At 27.0% G+C, this 13,083-nt stretch overlaps 1 protein-coding gene across 1 annotated transcript in view; it reads left to right on the top strand.

Annotated features, from left to right (window-relative positions):
• Window positions 1-11,364, top strand: part of LOC105620137 (fasciclin-3) — a 33,413-nt gene extending 22,049 nt beyond the window's left edge. The window contains exons 9-12 of the mRNA XM_012201644.1: window positions 2,404-2,434; window positions 2,653-2,733; window positions 7,216-7,390; window positions 11,170-11,364. Coding sequence (XP_012057034.1) covers window positions 2,404-2,434; window positions 2,653-2,733; window positions 7,216-7,390; window positions 11,170-11,364 — 482 coding nt within the window. The remainder of the gene's footprint in view (window positions 1-2,403; window positions 2,435-2,652; window positions 2,734-7,215; window positions 7,391-11,169) is intronic.
• The last annotated feature ends 1,719 nt before the right edge of the window (window positions 11,365-13,083 follow it).

Below are 13,083 nucleotides of genomic sequence, written 5' to 3'. Positions count from 1 at the left end.
CAATTGATGTTCTCTTCTCTTTGAAGCATTTTTAGGAATTAATTAAATGCCGCGCGAAAATTGCGGTCACCACGAGAAATTGTGTTTGCGCGACATTGTTATCACGTCATTTCCGATTAAGGGCCCAATTGAAACGGCGCCGATTGGCGATTAGTTTCAGGAATAGTCCAGAGATCGCTGACTCTCTAATTAAGCAAGCAAAACGCGGTTTAAATGACGTTCACAGTCGCGAATTAAGATGAGCTAGCCACACTGCGACCGTGCGAGAAACGATAACATTTTGTATCTCTACTTGTAGATACAATGCGATAGGCGAGAAAAGTATATCTAAGGATTCAAATGAAATTAATATATAGAGAGCTGTATGTATAATTAATTATAAGTTCATTCGTCGCTATGATATTATACTTAGATATCGTATGATTTTTGAAATAAAACATTTGTTTTAAATATACAAATGTTGAGAAATGTATCGTCCTATCATTACGTTAAATTTATTCAATGATTTTACATTATAACTTTAGAATTTTAGGTAAAGAAATTAAAGATGAAAACGACCCAATCTGACGATAATTTATTCGGTAAATTATTTAATAATTCTGGAAAGCTGGTAAAATGGTAATTTAGAAAAAAACTATAAAAATGAAAAAATTTTGATATGAAGCATTCAGCTTAAAATCAAACACTTTATTTAACTTATACAAAGTCACCAAAATCCGGACAAATTTCAATTTAAATTTTCCGCTACATTGTGCCTCCGCCAGAAGTTGTTAGCGTTTGAGAAAGCCTCATGCTTCTAGTAAACAATCATATTCTCAAAATGGTCGCGATGTTGAAATCAAATGCCAAGATATAATCGAAGAACCGCGATCATCGAAGGCCTTCGTGCTGAGCGGTCAACGGAAATAATTCGATTCTTTGGATATCCGAGATCAACCGTTTATAACGTTGTGGCAAAATATACGGCTTTAGAATAGTCCAATGAAGATTTGAAGTAGAGAGGAAGAGTCACTCGCAAGAACGCATCGCGAGGACCCTTACAGTCATTGAAAGGGCTCAAGCGCTGATTTAGAATGACCTAGGACAATCGTTGCGTGTTCTGATGGATATAATGAAGCCATAGATAGAAACTGTGGTCCGGAAGATCATATGTTTTTTAGCAGGACGGTGCATCGGTTCATACGAGTCAAAATTGGTTCTCAGACAACATCGATATGTTTTAGTCCAAGGAATTCTGGCCTCCCAACAGCCCAGATTTAAATCCTTTGGATTACTATGAAGCGTAGTTGAAAGGGTCATAAACAAGTCTCGGCATCCCAATGTGACGTCATTAAGGACTGCTATTGAGGCAGCATTCGTCGGCATGGACAGCGTGCGAACGCTTCAGATCGAGACTAGAGGCCCTCAAGCTAATAGGGGATATATCGAATAATTGTGCTCTACAGAGATCCTTCAAATGCCATGTAAAAGGATTTTTTGTAATATTTAATTTTTCATTAAAAACATTTTGTTTAAAGAAATTGTTCGATTTGTTCGGATTTTGATGACGTATCCTATATTTTTATTCATTTTGAATGAAGTTACAGCTATTTGAATTTTGAAGTTTGTAGCGTTACTATCTTTTAAGATAGCATTGCAATCCTATTAAATCAACTCAATTACGTATTTTTTAAGTGGATTATATATGAGGAGTAGATTAAGAACAGCTAATCGACAAGATTTCAATGATAATATAATAATACTTATTTTCAGATGCTGTTTTATCAACTCGGAATAGATTTGAGAATATAAGAAGAATGTTGTTTTATCTTAAGCATTGGTGCGAAAAACATGCATATTTGTATATGAAAATGTTAAATTAATGAATTTAATTAAAATAAACAAATTATTTATCGTAATCTTATTGTAATTTTATCATAAATTATTTATTACATTGAATCTGACGCTTATTTAACAATTTAATTTTACATCTCGAAACAAAATACAGATTTTTTTACAATTAAAATCGCATGATGATGATTAATTTTTAAATTGCAACATTAAGGATGCTTTTTTTTAAGATTCTATGTCAATGTTCTATTTCAATGTCTTTTTGTTGATGAATGCAGAAATACATTTATAATATTATTACTTGAGGAATGTCTACACTTCAGATTATATGTATGATTATAACATATGTATAATCATAATATGCAGTTACAACAATTGAAAAAAGGAAGAAATATGAATGTTGACTGATTAAATCATATAAAAAATTGATGATTTTTATCACATTATTATCAATGCTGCCTTCTTATAAAATTAAAATAAAAATTGAAGATAAATTTTTGTAATATGTAATATATTACGAAAGAAGTTCGTATTTAATTATCAAATTAAAATAAAACTTATCATTATTTTCAGGTCGTTCAACTACGAGAAATCTCGGGGAGTCGTGAGTACCGAATATTTAATCCACATTATCGCACTCTTGCTTACAATATCTATCACACTCGCACCGATACCATGACTAATACTTCATTCTTCGTAGTGCTTTAGTTTAATTTAGCTGTGTGACGCGATTCAGGGACGAACAGTAAGATCTCTTCGTCGCTTTTCCGTCACTCGACGATTGTCGTTCAGTAGACTTTTGCCAAGCATGCACATTTTCAGAGACTTCGCGGACCCAGCGACGGGCGTTAGTCTTCTTCAGCTCGGCAAATCGAAAACTACGGCCGATGTCGTTAGAAAAAGGCAAGCAGCAGCTTTTTTATTTTACTCGTTCGCAATGTCAGATGTGTCGACGCGTTCGCTTTTCTTACTCGTCGGACAAAATTGGATTAAATTGCCCGGAAAGACGGCGGCCAACAAAGTATTGTTCGCCGCCCGTTTTCTGCGCAATTTGATCAAACTGGGAACTGTTCTTCGTCTCACCGTGTTACCAGCAAAAATAAATCTTACGTGACAAACCTCTTATTAGCTCACGAACTAAAAGAAAAAGTACGAAAGGATTAGTGTGTCCGATGAATACAAAAAAAACTATAATTAAGTTACAAATTTTATTGATTTAAAATTTTTTCAGAAAAGAAATGTTTATTCATATATTTATTCAAAACTGAGTTTTCTTTTCATGAATAAAAATATTTATTCATGAATACTTCAAAATTATTTTACAAATACTTATATTACATTCAAGCAAAATGTAAATTAAAAAAAAATACTCTAATAAAAACAACTCTTTTTCTTAACTATAATTACACTGAGAAAAAAGTTTTGATTAAATGCATTTAATTCGTAGTGATTATTTAGTTCAAATATTTATATATTTATGTTAACAAAAGTTTGTAATTTAAAACATGTTATTAATTTGATTTATTTATTTGAATTAATAAATATTTGTTTGATAGCCCGTGATCGCGTTGCATCAACTATATAACTATTTAGTTGAATCAACTATATTTTTTTAAACAACAATTTTTTTTCTCAGTGTAATGATCTGTACACTGAAAAAAAATATAATCAAGTTTAATAAATATTTAGTTGAATACTGTCAACTAAATACTTATTAAATATAACGATATATTTATTTGATATAAGAAGTGTTAATTTGATTTAACAATCATTTTTTTATTGAACAAATATTTACTGCAAGTAAATAGTTTAGTTGGCAGAACTAAATATTTATTAAAATTAACTATATTTTTTTCTTAATGTAGTAAATTAAAATATAGATTTGCTTTTCTAATGGAAGATCATTTATTTTCTTGGTTTCATGCTAAATTCTGTTTTATTATTTTTCTACTTGAAACTTTGAATCTAGATCACAAGATGCTTACTTTTAACAAGATCGTTGGATACTAAGTATCTGTCAGCTTCTGACAGCGTATTTATAAAATGAATATTACAGTCTTGATTTATAAGCAAGCGTAATTGCTGATAGTAGGCAAAATATTAGATGTAGTAAAAAGAAATCCATTATTTTTCCATTCAATTTCATATAAAAATAACCTAATATTTCGTCTTTAAGTTAAAGTTTGGAAAGCATGACTATACTGAGGAAAAAGTTATTGCAATTGTTTCACCAAAGAACGTAAATAATAAAATTAAATAATATGATCACAGAATGGAAAATTAATATAAAATCGAAAATATACGCAAATCATATTGACAAATACAATTTATTCAAATCGAATGAAAGTATTTATTTATTTTCTATATGAATACAAAAATTGCATTCATACTTGTATTCATATTCATTATTTATTCATTTATTCGAATATTGGATATATTTATTGGACACACTAAAAAGGATTAATCAATTTCATTACAATTATCAATATACGCGAAAATAAGGCCAACATCATTTTTTGATTTGATAATTAAAAAATTACTATTTACGTCAGAAAAAACAAAAATAGAAATGTGCTTTTAAAAATTGAATTATGATTTTTTACAAAAATAATCTTTAATGCTTAACAATCTTAAATCTTAGAAATTCAGACCTCTTAATTTTCCAAAATTTAAATGTATATATATATATATATATATATATATATAAATGTTAAAGTCATGGTATCGATTAATCATTTAACAAGACAAATCTCAAGAAAAAAAAGAAAGAAATTCAATATTACTAAATATTCTAGAATTAATAGACTTTTTCTCGGTTATAGATATAAAATAGACATAAAATATAAATTAGATTAATACGTTTTCATCGCTATCTCAACAATGCAGATAACAATATTGCATTTTACATTAATCTGAATTGAATTTGTACCTGTACACTATTTATTTATATGTCAAAATTCATTTGTCAATTCATAATGTCAAATTCATAATGTCAAAAATTATTCCTAATTTGAATCATTTTTAATCGAGCAGTAATTAAATCGCGTAATGAATTATTCCAAATCAACATGTGATTTTTTAGAATTCCTTAATTTGAAAAAAATCAAATGATATTCTTCTTTTTCATTCAGTTAATATTCGATAACTATAAAATTATGGTATAGGAAATTATTTTTAATATCATGTGATTTTTCAAATCACACTGATTTAAAACAATCTGTTACGTGATTTACTTGTCTTAATTACATAATTTTGTTAAGTAATTTTGAAACATGATTCTTTTTAGTAGGAAAGTAGTTAATTAGTCCAACGATATCAGCATTTTCATATTCATTGTTTATTTTTAAAAAAGAACTCTGAAGCTAGGAATTTTAATATGAGTACCAAAGATTTTTTGCAATAAATCACATTTAAAAAGCACGTTTTCATTTCTGGTATTCCCCTTATAGATTTTTCTGATTCCTCTGATTTCTTTGCAAGTTAAAATAATTAAGAATACAAAAAAAATGTTGATCAAAAATCTCTTGTGCCTTATGAGCTGAACGCCGGCTATATAGACAACTGTAATAAATATAAGTAATCTGAATATGAGTGACCTAATTGTCATATATCAATGAGATAAACAAAAACAAAGAATGCGGTCGCGGTTCGATGCAATATATCGGAGCTTATTTTTGTGTACCTTATTTATGCAATAATGTTACATATACAGATTATTGCCAAATGCAATCAGGCTTCAAAACTTTAAATCAAAAAGATTCTCCTATTCACAGTGATATGGTTTTTTTAATCTATGTTCTACTTTTTTGCTTTTATAAACAATAAGTCTGATTATGAGTGAAGGTTATAAAAAAAGCGGAAATGATAAACGATTTCTGAAGTAGAATAGAAAATTCTTTTATTTGCAAAAGTCTCAATGCTTCTTATTCAATTTTATGTTTATTATTAGCAAAAATCTGAAAAACTCGAGAACATTTGTTATTTACAATTCATGACACGAGTCCCCGAGAGAAAATAGTAATAATAGCAATAACTGATTTCCCATTTTACATATAAAATAATTCCGATAAGATAGGATAATTATAAAAAGCGTAAGCAAAATGAAAGAAAAGAAACGTACAAACGCAAAAGATGCATTAGCAAGCTAACTGCTACTAGATAACATCTATCTGGAGCAAAGAGATAGCAATTTGATTGCAAGAAAGTAGAATGAAAATTGGACAAGAAAGAAAAGGAAGATAAACTACTCGATGCAATATGTGGCATGTAATCTTATCGCTGCTTATAACATACAAATTCCTCCTTCCGCATTTCTCTAGAGGATCGCATTTGTAACCGATCGAACAAAGCCGATATTTTTCTATTTATAATAAGAATTTGTATTGCGTGCTTTATTCATTTCATATGCGTGCTTTGTCTAGCGTTTGCTGTTTTGTTGTGCAATTTATGTAGCAATCTGTGTTAATCGCGATGCTTATATTAAAACTCTCTCGAAAGTAAAACTTTTGAATGCATCTAAACGACTAACGCTATGCTAAGTTAATTAATTTTGTAATGTCGTTAAGTTTTATTGAATAATCAATTGCATTATGTGCGACATGAGAGAAATGAAAGTATATCACTTTGTTTACTGATGAAATGATGTATATCACTTTGTTCACTGTTACGATAGGTTCTGTAAACTTCACTTATTTGTAATTTAATATTAATAATTATTAATATTTAATATTTACAATTAATACTACTTGTGATCCGCGTGAATCATTATCTAAAATATCTAAACACGGTGAGTTTTTATAAGTAAAAAATAGAATTTTTTGAAGTACCATATTTCTCAAGCATTTTACGAAAAATTCTCGACATGCATCTCTTTAATTTTAATCGTTCTAATTATAAATTCTTATTGGTATACCATGCATAAGATAAAACAGATAAATAGCAAAAAATAAAGAAGATTTAATAAATAAACTAATGCTGTATTTGACACAAAGACAGACGGGTTAATTACATATCATGCGCAATTTATGCATGCATATGATAACTCTGAATAGTATATTTAATCTAGAATAATCTAAATCTAATCTAAACTAAAAAGACGATACGCACACAGTAATTTTAAACAGTAATTTCATAATAACTATTCAATCAATGCAAAATGAACTTATGACATCGTCTTTTTTTGTATTGAAAACATATTAAGCATATATTTAATATTTCTTATAAAATTATTGTTGTGTGATATCATATCAATGAGATAAGTGTCGTATCAAAAAAGACTTACAATTTAATTCTCTCTTCATTATACACACACATATATATATATATATATATATATGTATATGTATATATATGTGTGTTTTTATGTGTGTGTGTGTGTGTACATAGAAGTGACACAGAGAGCGCTGGCAGATATTCCCGATCGGAAGTGGACGGAGCATCATCCCGAGGACAACGGAAACCGAGGATCAATCTCTCCCGATTCTTTGGAAGGAACAAAGATAAAGTATCCGGCGCCGATACAGATACCATGAAAACTGTCGTTACCATCGACGACGAGAAGGTAATTGCTGTTTTTTACATGGATGACTTACTTATAATTTATTATTCTTTTTATGTAATTATTATTTCATTTTTGTAAATAAATTTGATGTTTTTATGATACTTATGTTGACAAAAAATTAAAAAGTTTAGTAATGATTAATTAATGCCATAATAGAACAAGACAACTTCTGTATCGTAAAATCTTTGACTAATAACAATATTAAATATATTGAAATATATTGAAAATATTGAAATATATTGAAATATATTGAAATATATTGAATTATGAGTAATTAATTATATCAAACTTTTTTATAAATTTTCGAATAATGGAAGACGTTGAAAAAAAAGCTGATTTCTAAAAGGTGTAAGTAAAAGGAATAGCGTTTTTTAATAGATTTTAATCTTCTATAATAAGATAATGTTAATAAAAGTTTGAGATCGATAGAGACCATCTGAAAATTAAGTGTAAATATAATATATTTCAAGAAATTTCAATACTCTTATTTACTTTTCAAAGTGTTGTTTCCTTGTATATCACGAATTTTTAATAATTTTATCATATTTAGGATGTTAAAATCTACTCTATAAAAAATTCGTAGCATTTCATTTATATCGTGTTTATTCTTAAAGTGTTCCCTATCTAATTCGAATTTTTTATTAATATTATCATATTCAGGAGGTCAAAATCTACACTGAGAAAAAAATATAGTCAATTTTAATAAATATTTAGTTCAATATTGCCAACTAAACATTTATTTATAGTAAATAAATGTTTGTTCAATAAAATAAAAGATTGTTAAATTAAATTAACATTACTTGTATCAAATAAATATATCTTTATATTTAATAAATATTTAGTTGGCAGTATTCAACTAAATATTTATTAAAATTGATTATATTTTTTTTCAGTGTATAAAAGACAGTATTTCTTTTACTTATATTCTTTTATATGCGAAAATCGACCCTTTTTTAATATCCCTCAAAAAAGAGCAGATTTTTGCCCAAAAAGATATAAGTAAAAGAAAGTATTTTTTTGTAGATTTTAACTTCCTGAATATAATAAAATTATTAAAAACACTATTTCGTTTACTTCCTTTTTGGACAGAAATCAGTCTCTTTTTCCTCCTTTAAATTATTCGAAGAATGCCTAAATCTAACCGAACAAAATAATACTGAATTGAATATTATATAATTGGAAAAGAGATAATGCTGTGCCTGATATTCTGTATTATGAATTCTATAAATTATGAATCTAAATATCTCATAATTCTTGCCTATACAATCTATCACATCTCAAAACATTACCAAAAATATAAAAATTTTATAAATTATTCTATTTATAATAATTTTATAAATTATTCTTATCATATTTGAATATTTGTGCAAAATTATATAATTCTCTTATTAAATAATATAATTCTCTTATTAGTTTAAGAGTTGTTTGATTTTTTATTGATCCTGATTCTTAAGTAAAATCACGTTTTGTAATAATTTTCAAATTTAGATCGTGTAGCATTATGATTTACATCAAATTTTTTATATGTAGCAGAAAGACCCCTATTATGAGATAGTTCATTTTGAATAAATGCTAGAAATCTATAAGCAGAATTTTAAAAAATAATAGATCATTTTGAAGGATATTTAAGCTTTAAGATGCTAGATAAAATTTAATTCAAATTCTATTTTTTTTGAAAATTAAAAAAATGTAAAAAATGAGCAAATCGCAAAGTCAAAAAATTGTACTTCTAATATGAGATGCCCCGAAAAATCGATAGTAAAAACTCAAAGTATATCAGCATTGCAATTAAAAAACTTTATTTAATGTTTCTAAAATACAAACAAACAAAGCCAGCGTGCGCGAAAAATGAATATGCGATAGATTATATTTCGATTAGAACTCGTTTTCAGATTGCTGGACTCAAACGTCGCAGACATAGCCACTCGATGTTCATTCCGATTGTCTTTTTTATTGTACAATAACATTTATACTTTTAACAACGATTTTCACTATAACATAAGAGCATTATTTCATATTAAGAATATTCTGGATATCTTATATTACGATTTCCACCTTATGGTTTTACGATCATCAAATCTAACTTCTGTAATTAAACAATTTAACATATTCTGTATTTTTTTATTAATACGACCTTAATCTATCACACTACATGAAGAATTTATTGCCAAGTATTTATTTATTAAATAATAAACAAGATTTAAATGTTTATCTCAATGAAACTTAAAGATATTCAAATTCTAAAACCTTGTTTTACAATTACTACAGGCACGATCTAATAATAAATTTTCTGTTAAATAGTTTTCAATCCAAGAGCAATAAATTCATGGTGGAATCAATAGATAGCGTTTATAGTTTAGTAGAAACGCCGCTATCTCATAATAGAAAGCCTCTACATATACTAATACTCGTGCAAAAATTTATTTGGCTGTACTTATTAATTTAAAAGTGATTTAATTTAAAACTGCCATACTCATTTTATTGCATAAAGTTATAAAAGCTAAATTATTTGTTTTTTTGATTTCAAAAAGTATTTATGATAAAAATGTGGCTAATTATCTGATATTGGCATTTTAAATTAATTTTTTATTGTATTTTGTGTTATTTTTGCGCGATTTATGCGTTTACATGTGAATCTTATTATATTTTTATTTTTTGCAGTATGTATTTATATTCATTTCAATCTCATTATTAAGCCTTGTATTATTATAGCCTATTACACTTCTGAAATGTAGTGCGTTGTAGCAGTTTTGCTAGTGTCTCACCATTTTACTTATAAGCATTTTAATTCTATTATTGTATTATCTGTTCACTCTCAATTATAATTTGTGATTATTTATTTGACGCAAATAAAATAAAATAAAAAAAATGTTTTTAGCTGATATTTAGCTAATATAGTGATAAACAGAATTCTGTAGAAAAATTAAATAGATAATCCTGTAATAAATAACTATATAAATTAATCCTGTAATAAATAACTTCTTTATACTCAAGCAAAAAAATTAAAATGATTAAACATTATATTTACATAAAAATATAAATTTTGAACGTTTTAGCTGTACAGTAATGGACAGACAGGTTGCAACACTTTTTCTGATGAATTTCGGAACTTCATATCCTTGCTTGTAGAGCGGTTGAACATAAACGTTATTAAATCCATGATGGAAGTATAAAAGGTGTGCTATTTTGAACAGAAGAGCGACATCCAGAAGCCGTCACGTTATTTGAAGTTAGTCATTATGATATTATGTTGAGTTCTTTCCTTTGGAAATCGAAAAAAATTTCTGCATTTTTTTTTAAAAGAAACTATTTGTACACGTTTTTACTTGACACGTACTCATATCCGCAATATGTCACTTCAAAATCACTGCGATGTAAATGTTTAAAATGATCGCATCTGGTTATGCGCAGAACAAAATTCGTCTCGGAAACGAACATACCTTTTATACTTCCACCATGATTGATAGATCTGAAAATAAGAATCAATCGTTCGGTGAGCGGACTACATTCTGGAATTCATCGAAAGAAAAAGTATTGGAACTATTCTGTCCACCACTATACAAAACATCCTAAATTATATCTTTATGTATATAATATTTAGTCATATTAATTTTCCGCATGAATATATAAAAATTGCTTTTTACTGGATCTATTTAATTTTTTTTATAAAATAATATTTAAATGTAAATGTACTATATATCATTAAGAGTCTTGCTTCTTTTGTGTGATTGTCTATCATATTTTTTATCATATTTTATATCTGAAAAACTATAATATAGCTTCAGACCGTTGAGCCGGCCGTGCAGGAAGGCAGAACGAATCCTCCGACAGGTGAAGGTGGAATAGTATACGCAGAATTGGATCTTACGCAACAACAACAAGGTGTCACACCTCGCCGAATTAATGAGGATAAAACGGAATATGCTGAAATCTTGTACACGAAACCAGAAACCGAAGAGACAGCGGATAAATAATTGCATTTCCACAAGAGCAATTAAGACGATTGTGTGTTCCTCCTTTCACGTTTTAAGACAACTTCAAATGTTTAAAAAAGATTGATGTGTTTCGATAGATAGAAAAAACAAAAATAAAATAGATGAATAATTTGAAACATGAGGAATATATCAAGACATTATTCGTTATTGATTTTTTTATTGTAATTATTACGATCGTTATTTACACATATGAAAATGGACACAGTCGGCGTTCTTTCTTGTTAATCAAACCTTCATGATTACATGTCTCCGTACGTGTGATAATTTATTGTACGGTGAATAACTTTATGACATCTCGGTGCTTCGATTTATTGTTCAACATTGCGTCTACGCAACTGATCATTATCGAATTCGAGAGCAAGCATTCTTTATTAAATGGAACGACCGGAAATTATAATAATGTTGCTCCGTGCAATTATTATATACAAATTTATAACATGTCACAAAAAAGATATATATGCAAATATGCAAACGGCATTATTCATTGTCATTCTTTCATAATTTGCATTTGTATTTCCATTAATGAAAATTTTATGGAAGGTATGATCTTAGTCGTCTAATCATTTTATCCCTGAATTCTTAGTTAAATAATTTTACTTGAAATTTTTCTGTTGTTGGAATTTTGTTATATGAAGAATTTGCTATATTAATCTGTTTAATAATTTTAATAATTTGCTCTGATAATTGGATTTTTGAAAAAAAAAGTCTCTATAAGAATATATTTCTTCCTAAAATTTTTTGTTTAAGCGTATATGACTATCTCAATGATACGCGAATCGTCGTGCTAAACATACTTAAATATTATCGTTAATGTTATTGTCTACTTAAATGATATATAAGCGTAATAATAACATATTATATCGCATACAAGTTATAAATACGTTTAAAAGTCACTTGAATGATTTAATTATTTAAAGTATAGAAAATTAAAAGAAAATCCTAACAAAGGGAATATAATCGAATATTCCCCTCCAATTTTAATAAGCTTTAAATGTATTAAAATATAGACGAAAGTAAGATATATTCATATTTTTTTATACATATTTTTTTATAAGTGCTTTTTTTGCGCATTAAGGAATAAAATTCTTCCTTCAAGAAATTTTTCTTTCTAAGTGAATATCATCTAAACCGGCAAAGATATAAAAAATGTTTTGAGTGAAAGTTGAATGGTTTCAAGAATATTTTATAATAATAATAAAAAAGTTTAAAAAAAATATTTTAATTGTAAAAAAATTAAAAACTTTTTTAATTATTATTAATTAATTATTTAATTATTATTATAAAATATCTACTTTTGAAATTATTTAATTTTTTATCAAAACAGTTTTTAATATTTTTGACAATTTCTCAGATAATATTTACTTAGAAAGAAAAAAATCAATATTTTCAAGAGAGAATTTCACCATCTCAATGCGAAACAATACTTATAAAAAAATACATCTCTTATTTTTGTCTATATTTTAACATATTTAAAACTTATAAAAATCGAAGAAAAATAGTTGGTTGTATTTTACTGTAAAAATATTAACATTAAAAAAAAATTAATATAAGAAGACATTCATTGTCATACGAATAAAGCTGCAGAAATTTTTAAGCAGAGTCCTCTTTTTTTATATATTGTAAAGTTTAATGTACTTAAAAATTATGTACTTAAACCGTATCGTTTCCTTTATTGAATAAAATTTTTGCTTATTATAT

This window comes from Atta cephalotes (assembly GCF_000143395.1).
Source record: "Atta cephalotes unplaced genomic scaffold scaffold00024, whole genome shotgun sequence".
Lineage (NCBI taxonomy): Eukaryota > Metazoa > Arthropoda > Insecta > Hymenoptera > Formicidae > Atta > Atta cephalotes.
This window is presented reverse-complemented; position numbering and strand designations above follow the sequence as displayed.